The following is a 25348-nucleotide window of genomic DNA, read 5'->3' as shown; positions in this document are numbered from 1 at the left end:
AAAAAACTCAGCAACCCAGTATTTTTAAAGCCAAAAGATATGAACAGACAAGTTCTCAGAAATGAAAATCTGAATGGATTTTAAATATAATAAAAATGTTCAACATATGAAAAGATCAACCCCACCATATAAAGGAAACGCAGATCAAAGCTATACTGACAGACAAAACTGATAGATTGAACCTCATCAAAATTCAAAACTTTGGGGCTTCCAAAGACACCATTCAGTTCAGTTTAGTTCAGTCACTCAGTTGTGTCTGACTCTGCGACCCCATGAATCACAGCACGCCAGGCCTCACTGTCCATCACCAACTCCCAGAGTTCACTCAAACTGACGTCCATCGAGTCGGTGATGCCATCCAGAAAGACACCGTTAAGAAAATGCAAATACAAGAACAGGCTGGGAGATGATAATTGAAAACTTATGCTTGATAAAGGATTTGTATCCAAAATGTACAAAGAACTCTTACATCTCAGTAATAAGACAGACAATTCTTAAAAATGGGCAAAAGACTCAAAAAGACAGCTCATAAGACAATACAGATAAATGGCTAATAAGCACATTGAAAGATGCTCAACACCACTTGTCATTGCTGCTGCTGCTGCTGCTGAGTCGCGTCAGTCGTGTCAGACTCTGTGCGACCCCATAGAGGACAGCCCACCAGGCTCCTCTGTCCCTGGGATTCTCCAGGCAAGAACACTGGAGTGGGTTGCCATTGCCTTCTCCAGTGCATGAAAGTGAAAAGTCAAAGTGAAGTCGCTCGGTCGTGTCTGACTCTTTGCGACCCCATGGACTGTAGCCTACCAGGCTCCTCCGTCCATGGGATTCTCCAGGCAAGAGTACTGGAGTGGGGTGCCATTGCCTTCTCCGTGTCATTAGGAAGATGAAAGTTAAAACTACAATGAGGTGTCATTTCATAACACTAGGATGATGTACTAATAATACAAGACGGTAACAAATGTTGAGGATGTCAAGAAGAAGGAACCCTCCTACACTGTGGGGGACATAAAATGGTGCATCCACGTTGGAAAACCAGTCTGTCAGTTTCTTAAAAGTTAAACACAAATTCACCAAATAGCTCAGCAATTCTGTTCCACTCTTAGGACTTTATCCAAGAGGAATGAAAACGTATGTCCACACACAGAAAATGTACATGAATATTCATAGGAGCATTGCTCATAATAGCCAAATGTTCGAAACAACCTACATTCCCATCCGTTGGTGAATGGGTAGGTGAGATGTGGAATAGCCATGCAACGGGATGGTACTCAGCAGTATAAAAAGAACAAACAGAAGGAAAAAGCCCAAGGGAAGGGAGTGGCAGAGGATGAGATGGTTGGGTGGAGTCAGCGACTCAGTGGACGTGAATCTGAGCAAGCTCCAGGAGATAATGAAGGACAGGGAAGCCTGGCAGGCTGCAGTCCATGGGGGTGCAAAGAACTGGACACGACTTAGCAACTGAACAACAACACAACTGGGGTGAACCTCAAAAGCTCATTGAACCGTGAAAGGAGCCACACATGAGAGACCACGTAGTATGTGATTCCATTTATAGGAAATGTCGAAAAAGAGTAAATCCATGGAAGCAGAGAGTAGATTCGTGCGGAACAAGAAGGGCAGGAGAGGGAAACTATTAAGTAACACAGGGGAATCTTAGTGGAATGATGAGATGTGTTAAAACTGATTTACGGTGATGGTTGCACCATGCGATAAACTCACTAAAAATGATTGACTTGTCCACATGGAATGGCTAAATGTAAAGAATGTAAAATACGCCTCAACAAAATTGGACCTATATCTTCAGAAAGAAAACAGGCAGCAAGCCAGATTCAGACCCCTCGATTTTCCAAACACGATGGCTGACTTTACGGGCACTAAAGCACATCTCTCATTCTGGGAGATTTTGCTATAGTCGGAGAGCACAAGCCAAATAAATTCAATGTTGGCACCTATACGAAAAACCGAAACAACTCCGATGACATGCTGTTTTTCATCCATTCAGCTGGCAAACACAAGCACTGTGTCAGTGAGCATGTGGGAAAGCGCGGAGTCGCCCGCGTGGCTGGCAGAAGTGTGAATTCGCACAGCCCGCTGGGGGCAGTTTCACAGTCTTGTACATGCCTGTGATCCAGCGTTTCTCCTCCTAGGAATTATCCAGAAGACATGCCCACATACTTGCAAGGTGACATTTGCATACGTCAATCCCTGGCAGCTTTGCGGGTAATAGCAAAAGATTGGCAATAACCTTGACTTCCGTTGGGGGGAGAATGGTCAAATAAGTTATGAGTGGGGAGGAAACGTTTCACTACACGCTTGTTCGTAATTTCTGAAGTGTGGATGGTGTTAATATTTTGTCTTTTGAAAATAATAAACTGGGTAAGGATCTAGGTGAAACACATGGTTGATGCACTGAATTGTATTGGCTCACAATAAGGATTTTATCCTCTTTTCAGATACATATATTTATATTGTATATTTTATACATATATATTATATGTTTCTGAAAGTTTCCAAACTTCCAAAGGCCAAAACATGTCCATTTTCCATAAGTGCACCAGAGCACGAAGGTCCTGGCAGCCATAGTTTGGTTCTGTGAGTTGAGGTGAGTCTCACCCCCAAGGATAATATTGCTATTCTGACAAGGGACGTTCAATCCTGTCTAAAGACACCCTTTTTATTACCAAATAGTGTACACAACACATATGTCACCTCTCACCTCCGTACACCACTTCTCTGAGCCTCCCCTACCCAGGATCTTCACTAGAAGCTTCAGAGGTGGGTGAGCCTCGGGAGAATATGGACTTGGACACAGGACGACAGTTTTTTTTAAGTCCAGCTGGTGCCTAAATATCCTACTTTGTTCATGATAAAGCTGTTATGAACACTTTTAAAGGTGTGAATTAAGCTCCTAAAAACAACATAGCTATGAATTAAAAAATTCAATATTAGAAAATAAACCTCAGCATTTCAATAAATCACACTAAGGCATAATCCCTGTACACTCGATCCCAGGAGAATGCTTTAGCACGGCACCCTGGGGGTAAAATGATATTAGCCCTTTAAAATTTTATTTATTTATTTAGCATTGTTTAGTCGCTAAATCATATCTGACTCTTCAGTGACCCCATGGACTGTAGCCCTGCAGGCACCTCTGTCCATGGATTCTCCAGGCAAGAATACTGGAAATGGGTTGCCATTTCCTTCTCCAAGGGATCTTCCCCACCCAGGGATCGAACCCACATCTCCTGCGTTGCAAGCGAATTCTTTACCACTGAGCCACCAGTGATTAACTTGGCTGCACTGGGTCTTCACTGCAGCTCAGGATTTTCTCTACTTTAGGCAGGCGAGCCGGAGCTGCCCTGAGTCTGTGGTGCTCAGGGTCCTCATTGCAGCGGCTTCTCTTGTTGTGGAGCACAGGCTCTAGAGAGCATGGGCTTCAGTAGTTGGGCTCAGGGACTTACTAGCCCTGCAGTGTGTGGGATCTTCCCAGACCAGGGATCAGTGTTTCCTGCATTGGCAGGCAGAGTCTTAACCACTGGACCACTGGACCACCAAGGAAGTCCAATATTAGCCCTTTTTAGCTTGCTCTCCAAAAGTAACCACTGGAGTGAATTTGGTGTGCGTCGTTCTCTTACATTTCTTACCCTTCCAGTTCAGTTCAGTTGCTCAGTCGTGTCTGACTCTTGGCAACCCCATGAATTGCAACACGCCAGGCCTCCCTGTCCATCACCAACTCCTCATGTCCGTTGAGTCAGTGATGCCATCCAATCATGTCATCCTCTGTCGTCCCCTTTCGCCTCCTGCCCTCAATCTTTCCCAGCATCAGGGTCTTTTCCAATGAGTCGGCTCTTTGCATCAGGTGCCCAAAGACTGGAGCTTCAGCTTCTGCATCAGTCCTTCCAGTGAACATTCAGGACTGATTTCTTTTAGGAAGGACTGGTTGGATCTCCTTGCAGTCCAAGGGACTCTTGAGTCTTCTCCAACACCACAGTTCAAAAGCGTCAGTTCTTTGGTGCTCAGCTTTCTTTATGGTCCAACTCTCACATCCATACATGACCACTGGCAAAGCCATTGCTTTGACTAGACGGACCTTTGTTGGCAAAGTAATGTCTCTGCTTTTTAATATGCTGTCTAGATTTGTTACAGCTTTCCTTCCAAGGAGTAGGCGTCTTTTAATTTCATGGCTGCAGTCACCATCTGCAGTGATTTTGGAGCCCCCAAAAATAAAGTCTGACACTGTTTCACCACCGTTTCCCCACCTCTTACACTTTTAACTACACATATATGTATCCTGAAATGGTGAAGTATTATTTTTTTCATTTTTTTAACTAGTTGCATTTTACACTGAAGGCTAAATGTATAACTATGGTTCGGCATCTTGCCTCTTTACTTTCTACATTATGCAGGTCGTCCCGATTTGCACTGTTTGAACCCCAGCTCAAGCCACTTACTAGTTGTGCACATGGGACTGTGCGCAGTAAATGTGCTCGGCAGTAAACGAGCTCACCTTTGTGAAGCTCATGGAACCATGCCTGGTGATTGTACGTGGTCCGGATGGAAGTGCTGATTTCATTTTAAAGCGGAGGAAACTGGGTCTCTCAGAGGTGCTGCCACTTGTCTCAGTCACATGATCAGTGATGAGCAAAGCCTGAGGGTCCGACAGGGTGTGTGTCCCGTCGGGGTCACTGTTTTACCTCCCAGAATTCACAGCAAGTGAGCGCTCAGTGAATATTTATCATATTAAATGGAATCATATGGGGTTTTTTTGCCTTCCCAGATGGCACTAGTGGTAAAGAACCCGCCTGCCAATGCAGGAGACATGAGATGTGGGTTCGATCCCCGGGTCAGGAAGATCCCCTGGAGGAGGGCGTGGCCACCCACTCCAGCATGCCTGGAGAATCCCATGGACAGAGGAGCCTGGCGGGCTACAGTCCATGGGATCACAAAGAGTTGGACACCACTGAAGCAAGTTAGCACATGTGGGTTTTTTTACAAACTTCCACTAATTCTCCAATGATGCTAATCCTATGTGAACTAGGTCTTTTTAATCAATACTGTATTCTTTAAAAATTATTTTATTGTCTTATTGTTATTTTCTGTATTTATTTTGGCCATGCTGCTCTGCATGTGGGATCTTAGTTCTCCAACTGGGCCCCCTGCATTGGAAGCTTGGAGCCTTAACCACTGGACCACTGGGGAAGTTCCTAACCAGTATTTTAAATTTTAGGGCAATAAGTGGGTTTTTATAGGAAATAAAATTAAATCAGAGATGAAAGAAACCAACTCCGAGAGATGTATGGAGTCTAGGTAAGGAGCACAGGAGCTCTCCGCTGGCATTTGGGGAAGAGGCGTGGGCAGGCCCGAAGCAGGCTGCAGCTGAGACGCTAATGAAGCCGAGACCCCCCCCCAACCCTGCCGCGGGTGTCGGTGGGACCCCTGGGAGTCAGAGCAGCTCTGAACTGGCAGGGAACTGGATTCAGAAATGTCCAGCCTCTCTCTCTCTCCACCTGCCGTCTGAGGCCCCACCGCTGCCTCTGCTGATGAATCCAGCCAGAGGCAGACGGCAGGCAGAGTGGAGAGGCCAGGGGGCTGGGTCTGCAGGGTTTGGAGCTGAGCAGAGAAGGGACACTGACCCACACAAACACTTCCAGAAAGATAATCCTCTTGATCCGACTCTCTTAAAGTGCTATGATGATTTTGTTTTTCCGCAGGTTATTGATGATATTATTGCAAGCCAAGACGAAGAGGAGAAAACCAAAAAGAAGAAAAAGGAAAAGAAACAAAAAAAAGTAAAAAAAGAAAAGGAAACGAAAGAGACAAAGGGAAAAAATAAGGTATCTGGAGTTTTAGAAATTGGGAGTTTTCTTTTTTGCTTTGACTCCTTGGAATCATCTCAAGCCTGTTGAGACTACAGTCAGTCATTTCCTTGGAAACCATGCTATCCCCCAGCTGTCTTTCGTTTTTCTTTAAATGTCGGTCGACAGTCAGTTGTCATCATTTCTATGGCTTGTAAATACCTGTTCGGCTGAGGAGCGGTCTCCACAGCTCAGACACCTCGCATTAGACACATATGCCATCGCTCTGAATGCTCGTTCCTCAAAGACACGTGATCCCACCCATCTTTTCTCACGGGTAGAGATAAGGAAATTCTCTTGGCACACCAAGTGTCCACTACAAAGTCAAAACAATCCTGTCTAATTCCGCCAAAGCATATTCCTTCCAGTTTATCACTTCACGTCGACGTCTCAGACCTGTTTTTAGCAGGGTTTGTTTCTTAATACCCAAAGGAAAGCAGAGTTCAGAGTCACTGCGGGCCAGGCCTGCCCTGTGTGGTGGGGTTGCTGGGTGGTGGGCGGGCAGGCAGGTGCTATGTCCTGGGCATGATTGGAGGGGTCTTTACCCCCACATACGTGGAGAGGCCCCTGCCAGGGTGGTGGTTCTCTCCAACATAGACTCCTTCTTTGGGAAATAGAATTCCAGCTGGAAGGTAGCACCATCCGAAAACCTGAATGTGTGTGCTGTAGGCTTTTGCCCAGATACTATGTCACAGCTGACCAAAAGCCCGACCTAAATCAGAGTGCATCCTGAAAGGTTATGTCCCTCCATGACTCTGTCCAGAGGCAGAGAGCCACCTCTAGCCCAGGTGGCCAAGGCCAGGCTCCTCATATTCCCAGAGACGGGTTCCCCCTGGAAGTCAGACTCTCGGATTTCTCCATGGGGGAGACAGCTCTCCGGGTGTGGTGGGTGGCGCCTGGGAACTCCGGAGCCGTCACAGTGAGAAAGACACAGGACCGGGTGTGTCATCCAGGAGTGACTGGACCCAGGAGGCCAAAGTTGTAAGCAGGGGAGAGGGAGTGATGGAGAGTATCAAACGGGAATCCCCGAAGTCCACGAAAACGCAAGGTATCGCGATGGTGATAAGAGCTAGCATCTCGTTTAGAATTTCTCGGAGTGGGGTTTCCCTGGTTGCCCAGTGGTTAGGAATCCACCTACCAGTACAGGGAACGTGGCTTTGATCCCACGTGCTGCGGGGCAGTTAAACCCATGCTCCACAACTACTGAGCCCTCCCATCTGGAGACCGCCCTCTGCAACAGGAGAAGCCACCACAATGAGAAGCCTGCGCTGGGCAGCAAAGAGTAGCCCCTACTCGCCACAGCTAGAGAAAGCCCAGCAGTGAAGACCCAGCTAAGCCAAAGTTCCTGGGCTCGATCGTGGCCAATACAGCAGGAGGGGGCTCGCCCCCTGCACACAATGAACGGGAATCTCGCAGCTGCCCCCACTGCCCTGTCCCTCTCTAACCCTGGTACTGTTATTAGCTGCGTGGACGAAAGAAGAAAGGCCCCCCTCCCTCCTCTCCTTGGTCTCCCCCCTCTCCACTGAAGTGGATGCTGCATGCATGCGGCCCCTGTGACGCCCCCTCAGGACCAAAGGGCTCCATCCCCAGCTACAGGATGGGGTGCTGACCCCTCGCATTCGGTCCCTCCTCAGCAACTGTTCAGGGTCTACGGCAGGTGCTCGAAGTGAGGTTACCCACCCCGCACTGGCCAGCTGCCTTCAAGGCTAGTCACCTTAGGGGGAGTCCCTGGCATCTTGTGGTTTAAGAATCTGTGTTTCCACTGCAAGGGGGCACAGGTCTGATCCCTGGTTAGCGAACCAAGATCCCACAGGCTGTGAGGTGCTGCCAAAAATTAATTAATTAAACGAAGAAATAGAATCATCTTTTAAAAAAAAACAAAAAAGGATAAGTTAGGGTACAGAGACCCAGCCCCTCACTGCCCAGAACAACTCTGAAAGGTTCTCCCAGCTCCTGGGTGCCCTATGGGATCAACTCCTGATTTCTCACCATCGCAGCGCAGTTCAGCTCCTCTGCCCAGTTCAGCTCCCCCTCTGCCTGGGGCTGCTGCTCTCCCTCCCTCCCTCTTGGGGGACATTCCCAATAAACCACCCGCTGACTTCCGTCTTCTTTCCTGGGAGCCCCACGCTATCGCCTTATCTCATGGACTTACAAAGCTTTAAACCTTGTTACCGGTGTGATATTTTGGAAAGGGTCTGTTTTCCCTTTATAGAGATTAGCTGAAATATTCAGATGTTTCTATCTGAGATCTTTGCCAAGTTTTCTGACTATATATGTAGGGCTGGCGATTGATAGATGACCAAGTGTTAGAACAGTACTCAGAAGAATAAGTGAGCAGCTCTGCCTCTGTGGTTAGGGTTGAGTTCATACCTGTGTGAGTCCAACAAAGCTAGTTGCCTCTGTCTCCTGCCTTTTACCCTCTAACCAGGATGAACAATAATAGATATCTTTTTCTACAGGTCAAAATGCTGATTTCCACATAAAGATTTGAATAGCTTTAGGAATGATTTCAGGATAGGATTTTTTTTAAGTCAATGGAAAAGATAATCTGATCTGTAAGAAACATACCAACATCATTTAAATGTGCCAAGGCTTCTTAGAGATTGATATTTCCTATTTTAATAATCACATTATCACTTTGTAGACCTGTACTTTTCATATAAATTCGTGTCTTAAGTAATTCTGAAGGATTATCCCCATCATATGCAACTATATCATAAATGCTGATGTACTCAAACTTTGCTTTTCTTGTAGAAAGCCATTCATCATTAAGTGACTCTTTAACAGCTAGTTAATAAAATGCTGTCACTCAACAAAGACCAGATTGTGTAGCTGATAATTTCAGATTTTTATGGAACAAGCTTCACTAACAGCGAGTTTTAATTTGCAAGTGTCAAACTCACCCATGCATATTTAGAAGAAGAGATGCTTAGAATAAAATTGAAATTCTTCCAACTGTCCCTGTTCCCTATTAGGCACTGCTTCAAAATTATCTTGCCAAGTGGGGGAGGATTTTAAATATTAACTGTATCAAGTGAGCTCTCTTTTGGGGTTTTTTTTTTAGAATGAGTTAGAATTTGGGGGGTACAGGCAGATCAATAGAGTAGTAACTGGTCCTTTGGGTGGGGTTCCCTGGAAACACTGAGAGGGAGGCTGTAAGGGTGGTTTATTCCCCTGAAAGGAAGGGAGGGAGAGGAGCAGCTCAGGTTAGAAAGGGAACTAAGCAAGGCAGAGAGGGATCCGGACTGAGAGAGGGGGGATGGACCGAGAGAGGGGGAGCAGACTCAGAGAGGGGAGCCGGACTGAGAGGGGGAGCCGGAAAGAGGAGGGGAGCCGGACTGAGGCGGGGGGAGCCGGACTCAGAGAGGGGGAGCCGGACTGAGAGAGAGAAGGGGGGAGCCAGACGCAGAGAGAGGGAGCCAGACTCAGAGGGGGAGCTGGAAAGAGGGGGGGAGCCGGACTCAGAGAGGGGGAGCCGATGGTCCAAGTCTGAAGTTTGCATGCAGCCTCACAGGACATGATGCATTTAAAATCAAACGTTGTTCACGAAGTTGAAAGAGAAACAAGTGGGTTTGTTGACCTTGTGGGTCTCTTTTTCCCTGAGAATGTGATGGACAGGCCAGGTACTGCTGGTGGTGGAAAGAGCTGGGCTTTTACAGTCAGGAGTACAGCAGCCCACCCATCCGGCTCAGAGACCCTCGCCCACCCTTCCCTGACAGCATCTCCTTCCTGGGGCCACCTCTAGCTGCAGGACCTTGACCCTCCCACAGGGCCTCTCCTCTTGACTCCAGAGCAACAGGGTAGAGCTCCCGTAGGCACTCCATCAACCAAGAATCTGAGGATGAGTGAATGTCCCTGTGGTGTCTTTGAGATGGTTGAATGTGGAGACAACTGGAAGAAGCTTTGGAGCGTGAACTTGTAGGTTTCAGTGTCCCTGCTTGGATTTCCAATTTATTTTGGGCTTCGTAGCATAAGAAAGGAGTTGGGGGCACTGTGGTGGATCTCTGTAACTGTAGACAAGAGCACCTTAAATTAAAATAACTCGTACTAGCAATCTTATATTCATTTGATCAGCTCACCAAGAAACTTTGCAAACATATTCACTTTCAAAGTAATGGAAATTCTCTATTCCTTTCCTGGATCCACCTGGGGATCCTCAACACGAAGATGCCGCTGATGGACAGAAGGAAATAGATGGATCCAGGCGTTTTCTTCTTTAGGGACTGATGGGCTTCCAAAAATTAGTCTTTCATCCATATGCAAGAAAGTGGGAATCTACCTAAATGTCATACCTGATACAAAAACTAACTCAGGATGTATCATGGACTTTAACATGAAACAATAAAATCTGTAAATAAAACCCTTGGGGAAAGATCTTCAGGATCTGGGGCTGAAGATTTCTGAGACCTAACACTGAAAGCGCAACTCATAAAAGAGATAAATCTGATCTTATCAAAATATTAATAGCAGTTTTATGTTCTGTAAAGACCCTGTAAAGAGGCTGAAAAGATAGGCTATAGACTAGGAGAAAATTATTTTCATATTATTTATCTGGCAAAGAATTTGTATCTATAATGCATAAAGAATTCTCAAAATTCAACAGTGAGAAAACAAACTGGTCCTTATTTGGGATCTTTGGTTTTAAACTGGCTTCCCAGGTGGCTCAGATGGTAATATTAAAAAAAAAAAAATCTCCCTGCAATGCAGAAGACCCGGGTTTGATCCCTGGGTGGAGAAGATGACCTGGAAAAGGAAATGGCAGCCCACTCCAGTCTTCTTGCCCAGATCGAGTGGACAGAGGAGCCTGGTTGGCTACAGTCCATGGAGTTGCAACGAGTTGGACACAGCTGAGCAGCTAACACACAGAGGTATTCAGGCTTGCAGATAAGGAGATCCCCTTAAAGGGGCACCTTGATAGAGGAGAAGGCTGGTGCCTCAAGGGCATTTTCTGCAGACCAGTAGCAGTCTTTGCAAATATGCTTTCAATATCAGCGTAATTTCATTCGCCTCTCTCTGGACCTCATGTTGGCTTTGAAAGAGAAAACACAGGGGAAAAGCACTCTGCAGTTCATCCCTACTATTTTCCAGTGTTCCTTATGTTCAACCATTTGGAACTATTTTCCTTTATATATATATATATATATTTTTTTTTTTTTTTTCCCTTGGCCGCGCTACACAGCACATGGGATCTTAGTTCCCCCACCAGGGATGGAACCCACATCCCTTGCACTGGAAGCATGGAGTCCTAACCACAACCAGCAGGGAAGTCCCTGGAACTGTCTTCAATGGTTTTGTCCTGATGCTAACACACAATCACACAAATATTGAAGAGCCTTGTCTATGTTTCCTGCAGCCATAAACAGACTTGGCTTAGTGTTAATTCTTCTGGGAAGATCCTTGGGCCTGTCTCTATGCGATTCAATTAGCTTGAAAAGCTGTTGTCTGTCTGTAGTGCCCCCAGGCCACTTCTGGGCTGGTTTTTCCCTTTTGCATCTAAAAGTGGAACATAATTTCACTCTGAGTTCAGTGAGAAGTCATCAGCCTGTTCCCCATCAGAGTAACCTCTCTCCCATCCCCAGGACACAGATCCTGAGGGGCCCATCAGATAATCTGAAAGCCACAAGTGATCAGGCTGATGTATGGGCTTACATGTTAACAGATATATGCCTAGATGCATACCCCCATCTAAAAAGCCTAACAGATGTGCCCCCACTTGAATTTAACCCCTTTCCACTGATCTGAGGTTAAAAGACTCTTAGTCCTTGGAAGAAAAGCTGTGACAAACCTAGACACCGTATTAAAAAGCAGAGACATCACTTTGCCAACAAAGCTGTGTATAGTCAAAGCTATGATTTTTCCAATAGTCATGTACAGATGTGAGTGTGTGTGTCAGTCACTCAGTCATGTCCAACTCTTGTGACCCTATGGACTGTAGCCCGCCAGGCTCCTGTGTCCATGGAATTCTGTAGGCAAGAATACTGGAGTGGGTTGCCATTCACTACTACAGGGGATCTTCCCTGCCCAGGATTTAACCCAGGTCTCCCGCCCTGTAGGTGGATTCTTTACCATCTGAGCCACCAGGGGAGCCCAGTGGGTATGAGAGTTGGACCATAAAGAAGGCTGAGCACCAAAGAATTGATGCTTTCTAATTTGTGGTGCTGGAATACATTCTTGAAAGTCCCTTGACAGCAAGGAGATAAGTCAATCTGAAAGGAAATCAACCCTGAATATTCATTGGAAGGACTGATGCTGAAGCTGCAATACTTCGGCCATCTGATGCAAAGAGCCAACTCATTGGAAAAGACCCTGATGCTGGAAAAGATTGAGAGCAAGAGAAGAAGGGGACAACAGAGGAACGACTGAATGGCATCACCAACTCAATGCACATGAACTTGAGCAAACTCCAGGAGACAGTGAAGGACAAGGAAGCCTGGTGTGCTGTAAATTATGGGGTGGCAAAGAGTCAGACACGACTGAGTGACTGAACAGCAACTAATCTGAGAGTCCCAGCCCTGGAGAACTCAGAGGCAGGCCCCAGAGGTGGAGCCTGAAGGGTCCTTGTCGTCCCAGCACCTAGAAATTTCCCCACACAGTAGGTGCTCAGGAAATGTTTACAGGTGGGCAAGATAAGGTCATAAAGTTGGTAAACAAGCCAAAAATATCAAAACAAACAAAACACAAAGTACAGTTCAGTGGTGCCAAATAAAGAATAGAAATTAAAAGTAAATCTTTGTTTCACCTACTCAGCTGGCAAGACTTTTATATCACTATGATTATGCTGTAACAGACAGACATTGCCTATACGTACAGAAAAGGAAAAAGAAAAATGAAGGGTTCATTGGATAAAAGTGATGGTGAGGAAGCTGATTATTTTCTTTGATTTTTAAAAATTTTATCACATTGTTGCCATCGTGTTCTTGGCACAATAAATAAGCATTTTTGCAAAACATACAACATGATTCTGCCATCAGCTTGCGGGAGAAGCCAAGGTGAGCCAGGCCCCCACTCTCCGGATGTCCCTCGCGGGCATTTGCACAGAGCAGATCCTCCGTGATGTTTACAAGATTTCTGAATGAGTGGAAAGACTGGGCATATCTCAGATCCTGTTTCTTCTTGTGACTCACTGGGTCTGTGGGTGGCAACACCAGCCCACTTAGGTTCACTGATAAGACAGAGCCAGGCACATGGGGGACACATGATGGAGACTCCTGGCAGGCACGGGCTGGAGCCAGGAGTTGCTGGAGCCGGGAGTTGCAGGACCCAGGTCCATGGGGACCAGCTCCTCTGTCACCCCTTCTCTGCAGAAGGCTGTGTGATGGCTGGGACCCATGTTCCCACCTTGCTGCCAGCTGGCCAGTCCAGCTGTGTGTCCCTGCCCCAGTGCAGAGGGAGTCGGCGTGGCTGGCCAGAAGCAGTCTGGTGCTGGTTCTTTATAGGGTGCGAGCATCAGCAAGATGGGATCCCCCTGCATGGGGGCCCCACAGCCTAAGAGAGCAGAAAAGTCAGGCACACAAATAGCTGGTCATCTACATGGAGAGGCTGGTGCCGGGAAGGATAAGCAGCCTCAGAGTCAGGCTGCTCCCTGAGAGGCAGGTCTCTCTGATGAGAACACTCCCCAGTCACTTGGCTTGAGCTGGGAGTCGTGGTTGAGAAGTTTCCATCAGAGAGGGACATTGGTCAAGGTGGGCACCCTGACGATGCAAGTGGACTTGTGTGACCCCTTCACAGTGAAAGATGCAGGGAAAAAAAGCAACGACTTTGCAGTTGAAGTGGTAAAGCCTCCTCATGGCATTTCTCTCTCCCAATAACTGTCAAAATGGGAAGTGTTTAAAACATCAGCCAGAGGCAAAGATCTATCTGGTAAACTATTGACCAAAGAAAGAGCCATCTCTAAAAAGGAAGGCAGAAGCGTCCATTGTGCTTTCACTCTGGTTAAGAGGTGTTTCCTGTGTTGCCCAGTTACGTCATCACTGCGTGAAACGTCATGGGAACTGCCAGCAGCGCGGTCATTCTGTGCAGTCGGGATCAGATGTTTTCCCAAAACCGGTCCTGCAGTGTTTTGCTTCCCTTGAGAACTTGATATTTATTATAGAAATAAAGCTGTACAAATAGAGCTATAAATCTCATTTTTATTTACATGTGTGAAACACCTATTTAGGAAACAGGCCTGGTGCTGGTTCTTTATAGGGTATGAGCATCAGCAAGATGGGAATCCCCCTGCACGGGGGCCCCACAGCCCGAGAGAACGGGAAAGTCAGATGCACAAATAACTGGTCATCTACACGGGGAAGCAGGCGCCGGGAAGGACAAGCAGATCCCACTGAGCCGCAGAGGGTCTTGTCCACCTGGGAGAATCCAGGACAGCTTCACAGGGGAGGGGGCATTGGCCTGGGGCCTAAGGGGGATTTCCCGCAGAAGAAGATGGGAAAGTGAATCCTGGTCGGAGAGAAGAGGGGGGGCAACCCTCACCCCCTCCAGCCAGAGTCGTGGCCCGACGAGCAGATGCAGAAACATCGGACTTCTGCTGGGACCCTCAGTGGCCGCCCTGCTCCCAGACCAAGGTCATGCTCTCTGAAGATCATGGCTCATGGGCCTTGCAAGGTCCATCCCTGCTCTGTCTCCCAGCCTCCTCTCTGTCTGCTGGCCCCCGTTCCATACACGCTGCCCTACTGATTTCCAGCTACCCAAAGGCAGCCCAGCCTCCCAGCTCAGACCCCCATGGACTGACTGGTCCCTCTGTGAAAAGTGCTTGTGTGCTCCCATCCCTGGAGTAGCACTCCTTCCCCTCCTCCTCTTCCTCCTACCCCCCTGCCCCCTCGCTGTCCTCGTCTCCCTCCCCTTCTCCCCTATCCCATCCTCCCCAAATACAGACCGATCTGAGTCTCCCAAACCGAAAGGGCAACACGCAGGTCAGTAACACATTGATTCTAAAAATACTAAGGATTCACAAATGCTTATTGACACCTGGAGAGAGAGGACGTAACATCTCTGAGAAGACTCAGTTCAGTTCAGTTCAGTTGCTTAGTCGTGTGTGACTCTTTGCGACCCCACAAACCGCAGCACACCAGGCCTCCCTGTCCATCACCAATTCCCAGAGTCCACCCAAACCCATGTCCATTGAGTCAGTGATGCCATCCAACCATCTTATCCTCTGTCGTCCCCTTCTCATGCCCTCAATCTTTTCCAGCATCAGGGTCTTTTCCAATGAGTCACCTCTTTGCATCAAGTGGCCAAACTGTTGGAGTTTCAGCTTCAGCATCAGTCCTTCCAGTGAACACCCAGGACTGACCTCCTTTAGAATGGACTGGTTGGATCTCCTTGCAGTCCAAGGGATTCTCAAGAGTTTTCTCCAACACCACAGTTCAAAAGCATCAATTATTCGGTGCTCAGCTTTCTTTATAGTCCAACTCTCACATCCATACATGACCACTGGAAAAACCATAGCCTTGACTAGATGGACCTTTGTTGACAAAGTAATGTCTCTGCTTTTTAATATGCTGTCTAGGTTGGTCATAACTTTCCTTCCAAGGAGTAAGCGTCTTTTAATTTCATGGCTGCAGTCACCATCTGCAGTGATTTTGGAGCCCAGAAAAATAAAGGCAGCCACTGTTTCCACAGTTTCCCCATCTGTTTTCCATGAAGTGATGGGACTGGATGCCATGATCTTAGTTTTGTGAATGTTGAGCTCTAAGCCAGCTTTTGCACTCTCCTCCTTCACTTTCATCAAGAGGCTCTTTGGTCAGTTTTTTAGGTGCCCCTCTGTCCGTGAATCATCTCTTTCCTCCAAGGACACGCCTTCATCCAGCACTGTCATGTTCTTGTTTCTCTGCTGATTCTTCTCAGAAGATCGGGTGTGCTGGGCAGGGGTGGGTCTCCTGCCCCGGTGAGAGCTGTGACCTCCTATGGGTCCTGAAGGCATGTCAGTTGCTCCATAGGCTTGGAGTCCCCAGCATTTCTGGGTCCAGGTTCTCTCCCATGCTCTACAAGGCTGGTGGCACATTTCGTGAGCTGTGGTTCAAGCAGGTCTTCTGGGACCCCATCCCAAGAAGTGAGGGTCCTCCCAGAAGCCTGACTCCCTCCTGGGTGCTCTCATCACTCCTGGGAGCTCTCCTTCCCTGTATCCTCCCAACAGCCACGTGGAGTCGGGGCAGGAGAGTGGGGAGGGATCCGGTATGAGGATGGGCACTGCCCAACCACCAGGGCGTGTGGCTTCAGAGTCCCAGAAAGGAGGGCATGTCCTCTACCCTGACCCACCAGAGATGTATGTCCCTTTCTTGCCGCTCCTTCCCTAAGCCACACACAGAGCTTCAGGTGCTTTGGAAAACTCCCCATGGACATCATGTTGACAAGCATCCTTCCTTTGTCCTTTCTAGGGGGACAAGAAGCAGGTCATTGGGCACTTGACTCTTCATACAGTATAAACATGATTGCCCAGAAATGTCAGACGGGGCTTTGCAAGATCTGGCTATTCACAGTTGAGAGCAGCCGTGGCGGTGTAGGGCGGAGGGTATTTCTGCTGGGGATCAGGGCAGGGCCTCTGCCTGCAGAGCTCGGGGTCCCTGCAGCTCTCATCTGGCTGCTCTGGGTGGCTGAGCTCTCTGTGCAGCAGAGGCCCAGGGCAGGGAGGCCAACAAGACCAGCCTCTAGGAGAGAGGCAGGGTCTCCAGCTCAGGCTGGGGCTCAGGACTGGCTTCCTGGCCCAGGGAGGGGACAGGCCAGCAAAGAAAGGAGCAGTCCCAGGCTCCTACAAAGCCCGAGCTGACAGGTAGTGGAGCAGAATGCAGGTGGGGAGCAGCCCCGAAGCTGGGTCACAGGAACATGGCAAAGGGAGGCGGCAAGACTCAGATGGGCAACAGCTCTCAGAGCAAGGAAGGAGCCAGACCTCAGAGGACAGGCCCCAGCTCAGGGCGTGGGGGCATCCAGGGAGGTGCCTGAGTCAGGAAGGCCCTGTGAGCCCACCAGTGGAGCTAAGTCTCAACCATCCCCGCGCTAGTCAGTGGACACAGCGCCTCCCGCTCAGACTGTCAGCAGGGAAGCCGCCCAGGCGGGCGGACGAGGGGCTGGACCTTCAGCCCACAAACCAGGAGCGAACGTGTGCTTCTCCACAGTCGGCGTGACCACGCATGTGCGGGCCGCTCAGTGTCTGATTGCAGCAGGTAGACTGCCTGTCGTTAACGGGTGTGTTATTCCGCTCTAGCAGGAAGAAGATGAGATGTGGAAAATGTCACCGAGCGTTTTCCTTCACACGATGGAGGAAGGAAATAGCGTCTACAAAGGTCAGTTTACCAGGCGGGTGTGCTGACTGGGGTGCCCTTGTTGGGCAGACGTTGACGCCCGGTCATGAAAAGCTTTTGTCATTGTGTACTCACTCAGCCGTGTCTGACTCTTTGCATCCCCGTGGACTGCAGCACATCTAACATCCCCGTCCATTGCTGTCTCCCGGAGTTTGCTCAAACTCAAGAGGCTGCAAACATGCAGTTCACTACCAAGTCTGTCTGTCCGTCTCTTAAAATTGCTTTGAGTGGCTTCAAAGCATATAGATGGTAAAAGAGCAAGATGAGAATATGTCTCAGCCTCTGTTCTGTTTTAAACCCCTGAGACGTCGGCTGAACATTCTCTTGCTTGGAATGAAAGGGAAGAAGGATTTTCCCTGGATTGTTTAAATTAAGAAAATCAGTGCCGTATGTACAGTAAAATGTTGTAATCCTATTAGCCTAGGACACGTGCCTGCACGCTGACACCTAATTCTTTTGTCCCACGTTCAGAATGTAATCTGGCTCTTTCGGCAAGTGTATGAAATGGCCTTTGAGATGTTCTCATTATAATTTACTGGAATGGTTGTCCAATTCCTTTGGTTCCACTCCACCCTCATGATAAATCCCAAAACAGAATGACCTGCCAAGGTGACCCTGGTCATTAGTGCTATTTGGAAACTTCTGAGAAATGCCATAAGGGTGTGAAGTAGAATATTTCCATGCTTCAGTCACGCATGTGGCTCCTTTATTTGGCCTTAGCCAGACCGCAGTGGGACTGTTACTTATTTAGTATGTGTTTTTAATTGATGGATGGTTTCTACCCCCAGTTTGTTGTGCCTCACCCTTAGCAACTCTATCAGAGTCGTGGCAGGTTTGATGGGCTGTCTGGTTCTATAAAATAAGAATGTCCGTGTCGCTCCTGCAGTTCTCTCGCTCACCACTAGTGGCCAGGGTCCCACTCAGCCGGAGACGCTGAGCTAAAGCAGAAGCACCGGGAAAGGATGACCTCGGAAGGACTTGGCAACTGCTTTAATGGGGGAGGGAGAAGGTCGGAGGGTAAATTAACATTGATCAGACGCCCACGACATGGAAGGCGTGTTTTCACGCCCATCTCACTTCTCTTTACAACAACCAGGAAGACATAAACATCACGCAGCCCGGTCAGCAGGTACAGTGGGAGACCTGCCGTCATCGGTGTTGAGAATATCCACTCTTTCCTGTTCTTTTCCATTATGGTTTATTGCAGAATGTTGAGTGTGTCTCCCTGTGCTGGGTACTGCAGGACCTTGTTGTTTACCCATCCTGTGTATAATAGTTTGATCTGCTAATCCCAAACTGCCAATCCAACCCTCCCCCACGCCCACCCCCGCCCCCCCGGCACCCATACGCCTGTTCCTTACATCTGTGCGTCTCTTTCTCTTGAAGGTTAGTTCATCTGTGTCATACTTTAGATTCCACACGTGAGTGGTATCATACGGGGTTTGTCTTTCTTTCTTACTTCACCTAACATGATACTATCTGGGTCCATCCGTGTAGCTGAAAATGGCATTACTCCATTCTTCTTACGGCTGAGAAGTATTCCGTTGTATATACGGGACACATCTTTATCCATTCATCTGTCAGTGGGCATTCAGGCTGTTTCCATGTCTTGTCTGCTGGAAATAATGCTGCTGTGAACATTGGGGTGCCTGTATCTTTTCACACTCTAGTTTTATCCAGATATATACCCAGGAGTAGGATTGCAGGATCCCATGGCAACTCTATGATTTCTGTCAAACGTCCACTCACTCACATATTCACTCAGCAAACACTGACTGGCTCCGGTGTGCAGGTGCAGTGCTGGCCTGGAGGCACATGCCATCAGCAGGCTCACTGCACAGCCAGGGGCTGAGGTGGTGGGTGGGTGGGGACGTGGCACCAGATGGGTGGCTGGTTAGTCTGGCCACACCCACTTCCAAGGGACCTAGCTAGGAATCGTGGTAGTCCACCCTGCAGAGTCACAGGCCCGGCTGGGGTGCCCCTGGAACTCAGGGCTAGGCCCCACACAGTAGCTGCCCTCCGTCCCAGGACGTTATGTACTGGTCTGTACACACCGTCTCTTGTCTCGTATTCTGCGTGTGTATCACCAGCCTTCGAGATACTTTCCAGGCCTTTGGACTGTCAGCTCATTTTCTTCTAAAGAGCCCCCTCTCCTGGAGCCCTGCTGGCTGTCCTTGGGGCTTCCTGCCTGTCTCTCCTTCATTCTCCTGTTACTGCCTCACCGTGTGGAGCCCAGCCTCCAGGGGGTTCCGAGAGCGACTGCCAGTGTGGAGGGACGTCTCGGGTGCTGGGTACATCTCAGTAGTGTCTTACACTTGAGAAATGGAGTGTTCCTGCCACATCAGTAAACACAGGTGTCACAGCCATCAGTGATTCCAGCCCTCCAGATGTGACTTTCTGAGCCCTAAGGGCACTCAGGAAGGAGAGCAATACCTGCTTGGTCTGGCAGCCATGAGGCTGCAGCCACTCCCTACAGTGAGCATGGAGGAACTCAGGATGTGAAACACACAGGACACTGGTCCCAGAGAGCTGAGAGGCATATGAAGGAAAGATCTCAGCGAGCCCAGACTCTTGCGTCTTCCTGTACACAGAACAGTGCTAAGGTCCTTGACTTGAGGTATCTGGCTTTCTTTAATTCACAGAAATGCTTTTAACATTCAGACTACCTGCCCTTTGTTGGAAGACTTCTATGTAACCTGACTCTTCCCACCCCACTCCTCAGAGCAGTTCTCTCAGGGCTACTGGAGATGCTGTCTTGGGCTTGAAGTCCTAAAAATTCCCACTGAGTAAAAACATAACTCTCAACTTTGAGGTTGTGACTATTTTTTAAGTCAGCACACGCCCAAGACTTGGAAAGCCTGGCTTCCTTCACCTCTGATTGTAACTCCTTGGATGAAGAGAGAAAAGTGGGAGAGGGCGAAATCCTCCCCTACCTTCACAGGGAGTCAGGAGCTTGTGTCTAAACTTGACGAGTCAAGAAGCAGATTGGGATCCACATATCTACACTACTGATACTGTGTATAAAATAGACAACTCATGAGAGCGCACCCTGTGTATGAAATAGGTGACTAATGAGAACACACAGTATGTACGAAATAGGTGACTAATGAGGACGCACCGTACACATGGAATAGGTGACTGGTGAGAATGCACTGTATGCATGAAATAGGTGACTGGTGAGAACTCACCATATGCATGAAATAGGTGACTGGTGAGAACGCGCCATATGTATGAGATAGATAACTACTGAAAACATTCTGCACATCGCAGGGAACTCTGCTCAGTGCTCCGTGGTGACCTGAATGGGAAGGAAATCCAGAAAGGAGGGGATGTGTGAAGAGGCACAGCTGATTCACTTTGTTGTACAGCAGAAACTAACACAACACTGTAAAACAACTATACGCCAATAAAAACTTTAAAATAAATTATTGGAAGAAAAGGCTGGGACTTAAGAAGCAGCAGCAATATAAGTGTGTTCCCTAGATGTTATCCTTGTAGATGACAGCCGAAAGGGCCCAGTGAAGCTGGACCTTCACATCCTCCTCCCGCGGGCCCTGTGCTCTTCCTCCCGCAAGCCGCTCACACTCACACCTCCAGGCTGTCGTGCCTTCTGTTCCCTTTGCCTGGAATGCTTGTCCCTTCAGGCCTCCCCTGAGACCCAGGTGGGATGACAGTCTCCCGCCTCACCTGTGCCCATCCCAGAGCCACAGTATTCACCTCCACCTGACTTCCAGGGGTGTGTTTCCATCTCCCCATGGCAGGGCAACGGGTCCATGAGGACCGGGAAGGTATGTCAGTCACTCAGTCACGTGTGACTCTTTGTGACCCCATAGACTGCAGCCCACCAGGTTCCTCTGCCCGTGGGATTTACCAGGCAAGAATACTGGAGTGGGTAGCCATTTCCCTCTCCAGGGGGTCTTCCCAACCCAGGGATCAAACCCAGGTCTCCTGCACTGCAGGCAGATTCTTTCCTGTCTGAGCCACCAGGGACAGGGCATGAATTTCATAATTTATGAATAGATCAGATTTATGGATAAATCTGAATCTAGCCAATGCATTTTAAATGAACAAATGAACGTAGGAATAAATGCCCTTGGACGGTGTAACTGGAAGGCAGAGTTTTTTTAAAAATTATAATTGTTTTAATGCTGTCTGGCTTTAAGGTACTGCGTTATTTTGATAAAAATTAATTTGGGGGACATCTAACATTCCTATGGGAAGCCCACAGACCCGCACAACAAAGCTGTTGAAACAGCCCATGCCTTGTGTGTAATTACCCTGTAATTCCATCAAGGCTGAGAAAACTACCAGCTGCTCGGGAGCAGGAGGCATGAACTGTGATTTTACTCGCTGGCTCTTGGGGTGTTTGATGAGTTATCTGGCGTGTCTTCGGTAACTTACAGAAATTCAGTGTCTTCATCTGAGAATTCTTTTCCTAAAAATCAAAGGCTTTCCTTCTCAAAGGAAGCATTAGCATTTTAATCACTGATATTAAGCCCCCTCCTCGGTCCACTTCTGAGCAGATGAAAACTGCCCCAGCCCTGGCTTCTCCCACTCTCAGATTAAAAACTCGTTCTCTGCTACAGGAAAGAGCGGTCAGTTGTTTCCCTTTGAGAGCATGGATAGCTTCCTGCGTTTATAAATGTCCATGAAATCCTCGAAGGGGTCGAGACGTGCCCTGTGCAAAAGTGTCATGAGAAAAACAACATTTCAGTGGAAAACGAGGTCCATTTACGTCACCTCTAGTAAAACCCACGAAGGCCGCTCGGAAGTGCTTTCTCTGTAAATCAGAGGCACAGCTCGAGCGCGCATGTCACAAGGTGCCACTGCTTCCACATAAATAATCGTGTCTTGCTTTCTTTTCTGTTGAATAGTCTCTGTTCCTTCCACTATTAAATGCATTCCTTCCTGTCTTATCTATCCCCTGAAATAGCAAAGCAGCTTCCTTCGAATAACAAAGTGGTTTTGCTCTAAAAGATCTTAATGAAGCAGGTGGGTTTTGCTGGCAGAGATTTAATCATCAACCAAGATTCAGTCGTCATCTGTTAGAAGAGAGTTGTTATTGCTGAGTGTTGTTGTTTAGTCGATAAGTCATGTCTGACTCTTTGCGACCCCATGAACTGCAGCCCGCCAGGCTCCTCAGCTCATAGGATTTCCCAGGCAAGAAGACTGGCATGGGTTCCCATGTCCTTCTCCAGGGGATCTTCTGGACCCAGGGATCAAACCCACGTCTCCTACTTGGCAGGCTGAGATGGTTGAATGGCATACTGACTCAATGGACATGAGTTTGAGCAAGCTCCGGGAGTTGGTAATAGACAAGGAAGCCTGGCATCCACGGGATCGCAGAGTCAGACACGATTGAGCAACTGAACTGAACTTGGCAGGTGGACTCTTTGCCACTGAGCCAGCACAAAAATCCCAGTGTTGTTGACAAATAGAACATTTTAGCGCAGTTATATTTTCAAGGGGGAAAACTTACCATTTTAAACCCATAAAAAAGAATTTTAAACCCATGTTATTCCTACATTTCAGAGTTTCCCTCAGTGTAAGCTTATGCAGATTTCAGAAAATGCACAGAAAAGGAGCAGTTGCCTTCAGGCCCATGAGTTAACCGCCCTTCGTGTACGCACACCTCACAAGCTCACTGCAAAATCCCCCTTCCAGGGGGTTCAGGCCAAAACAGGATAGCTGTCTCTTGCTGACACTCTCCATGGGAATGACTATTCAAAATGATGACTCTTCAGAGCCAGCTTTCCAGCCATTTCCTGTGTGCCCATCCCTGCTGAACCTGGTCCCCATCTGTCTTGTTTGGGTCTTCTGCCCCTTGGGACCCAGCAGTCCCAGGCTGGCTACCTCCCCCATTGGGGTGGTGATTCTGCTTGAAGTGAAAGTCACTCAATCATGTCCGACTCTTTGCCACCCCATGGACTAGACAGTCCATGGAGTTCTCCAGGCCAGAATACTGGAGTGGGTAGCCTTTCCCTTCTCCGGGGGATCTTCCCAACCCAGGGATCGAACCCGGGTCACCCACACTGCAGGCGGATTTTTTACCAGCTGAGCCACCAGGGAAGCTCAAGAATACTGGAGTGGGTGGCCTATCCCTTCTCCAGTGGATCTTCCTGACCCAGGAATTGAACTGGGGTCTTCTGCATTGCAGGCAGATTCTTTACCAACTGAGCTATGAGGAAGCCCTGATTGAACTTTAAAAAAAAAAAAAAATTATTTGGCTGAGTCTTAGTTGCAACACACAGGATCTTTGATCTTCCTTGCAGCGTGTGGTTCTTTCTGTTGTGGCATTCAGACTCTTAGCTGCAGCATATGAGACCTAGTTGCCTGGCCAGGGATGGAACCTGGGCCCCCTGCACTGGGAGTGCAGAGTCTTAGCCACTGGACCACCAGGGAGGTTCCCTCCCCTTGACCTTTGACCCTCACCTCTAACGGGCATCCAGGAGGCACACCCCCAAGCCCCTCCAGCCCCATCATCACATCCCATTGTCTGAGCCTCAGTGGTGTCTGGGCCACCTCTCACCTGGCCACCCTGCAGGGGAAGAACCCATGGGTGCATCAATTTTATGAAAATTTCACCACTTTCACTTATAAATTCACAGTAGTTACTCTAGAAAAGATCTGGGCACATTCAACATCTTTTTCAAAAACCTGCCGCTGAAACTTTGCATCACTGGTAGATTTCTCCTTCCTGTCTTCCTATGATCGGCCAAGGATTGGTGGAGCCCTGTGCAAGCCACACTGCCCTCGAATTAGCTGAGGGGAGACTGCTAAGCCTGAGAGCCCTTGCCAGGCCTGTAATCCAGACAGGCCAACTCCTCTGCCCAGCCAGCTGTCCAGGAAGTGAGCCAGCCCACCAGACCTGTGTGAGGTCAGTAGTTTGCGATGATCCTCTTCGGCTTCCAGAAAGCTCCCTGCCAGCCTCTGGGAGCAGCATCAGGGTGTCCCCCCAGGGCTTGTGCAGCCGACCCACACTTTTGGAAAATCGGGGCTCCCCGTCTCCCTCCATTTGTGTCCTGTGTGGTCCTGACTCTGACCCCTGTAAGAGGACACGCCCCGTGGTCCTGTGTCCTCTCTTCCACTTGCTAAAAACAAGTGTTTTTAAGTGTTCTTAGCACAGCCACTGTCCCTCCTGGCCCCTCGCCCCTTTGGGATGGAGATTGTTAATAAGCAAAGGATGATGTAGGGCCAGCAGCTAGTAAGTGGTAGGACGCGGGATCTCCCTGATGGGCTCCCCCCGGCCGGAGCTTGGGGCCATTCCCTGCCTGGCTGTCCATTCTTGTGTGTCTGCCTCTCGTGGCCCTGTTGCTCTGTCGCCTGGGATCTGCAGTTCCCACCATGTCTCATCCCTTCTCCTTTCCTGTCTCACTGCTTCTGCTCACCCCTGGCCTCTGTGATTTACCCAGAGAGTCCACCCTCCTTTCTCATCTGTGTGCCCACTTGGCTCTCTTAAGAATCTTCTCTGCCCTCCACCTGCAGGGTTGACCGCTTGGCTCCCTGTGCACCCAGACATGCATTTATGTCTGTGGCCATGACTGTCCTCTGGGTGTTGAGTGTGAGTGCCAGCCCCTCCCTACTTGGTCAGCTGTGTCAGGGGACACACTCCTGTCTGATCTCAGGATCAATGTTCGTAGGGGAGGCCGTGCTTACCAAGCTTACGCCCTGTCCCTCACCACCTGCCGTCCAGACCCCGCACGGGCCCCCTTTCTTCCCAGTCGTAGCCATTGTCAGACGGAGGTGGGCCGCCCCGCGGTCCTCGACTGCCCTCCTGAGTTGAGCAGCGTCAGTGCCCCCAGGGACCAGCTCCCAGCGAAGTGGCCCAGCTACGTGGTGGTTGCAGGTTTGGTTCCAGCAGATTTTCATCACAGTCTGAACACAAATTCAAGGAAGAGATCCCTTCCCCAACTGGCGAGTCTTTTTCCCCTGGGAGATCCTCCAATCCCACGGCCAGGGTCCAGGGGTCTGCCCCTCTGTGAACATTTGGAATTCCCCTTCTGAGAAAAGAGCTTTATTTCCATTTATTCCAGTGATACAAAATTACCCTTATTTCCTCTAACCATTTTCCTAACTGCCAGGGTAAGGCCAAAGGGACATGTAAAATATATGTGATTTCAAAAACATCCCAAAAGTAATGCAAAAACACAGCTTTTGAATTTGTGATGAGTAATGGGTACTTGTGTGTTCAGTGTTGGC

At 48.7% G+C, this 25348-nt stretch overlaps 1 protein-coding gene across 1 annotated transcript in view; it reads left to right on the top strand.

Moving 5' to 3' along the window:
• IQCA1 (IQ motif containing with AAA domain 1) overlaps positions 1–25348 on the top strand; it is a 171178-nt gene that overhangs the window by 67524 nt on the left and 78306 nt on the right. Inside the window, exons 7-8 of the mRNA XM_068966006.1 lie at positions 5712–5834; positions 17056–17131. Of these exons, the coding sequence (XP_068822107.1) occupies positions 5712–5834; positions 17056–17131 (199 nt within the window). The remainder of the gene's footprint in view (positions 1–5711; positions 5835–17055; positions 17132–25348) is intronic.

This window comes from Capricornis sumatraensis, chromosome 2 (assembly GCF_032405125.1).
Source record: "Capricornis sumatraensis isolate serow.1 chromosome 2, serow.2, whole genome shotgun sequence".
NCBI lineage: Eukaryota > Metazoa > Chordata > Mammalia > Artiodactyla > Bovidae > Capricornis > Capricornis sumatraensis.
The sequence above is the reverse complement of the archived record's forward strand: the minus strand, read 5'-3'. Positions and strand labels throughout refer to the sequence as shown.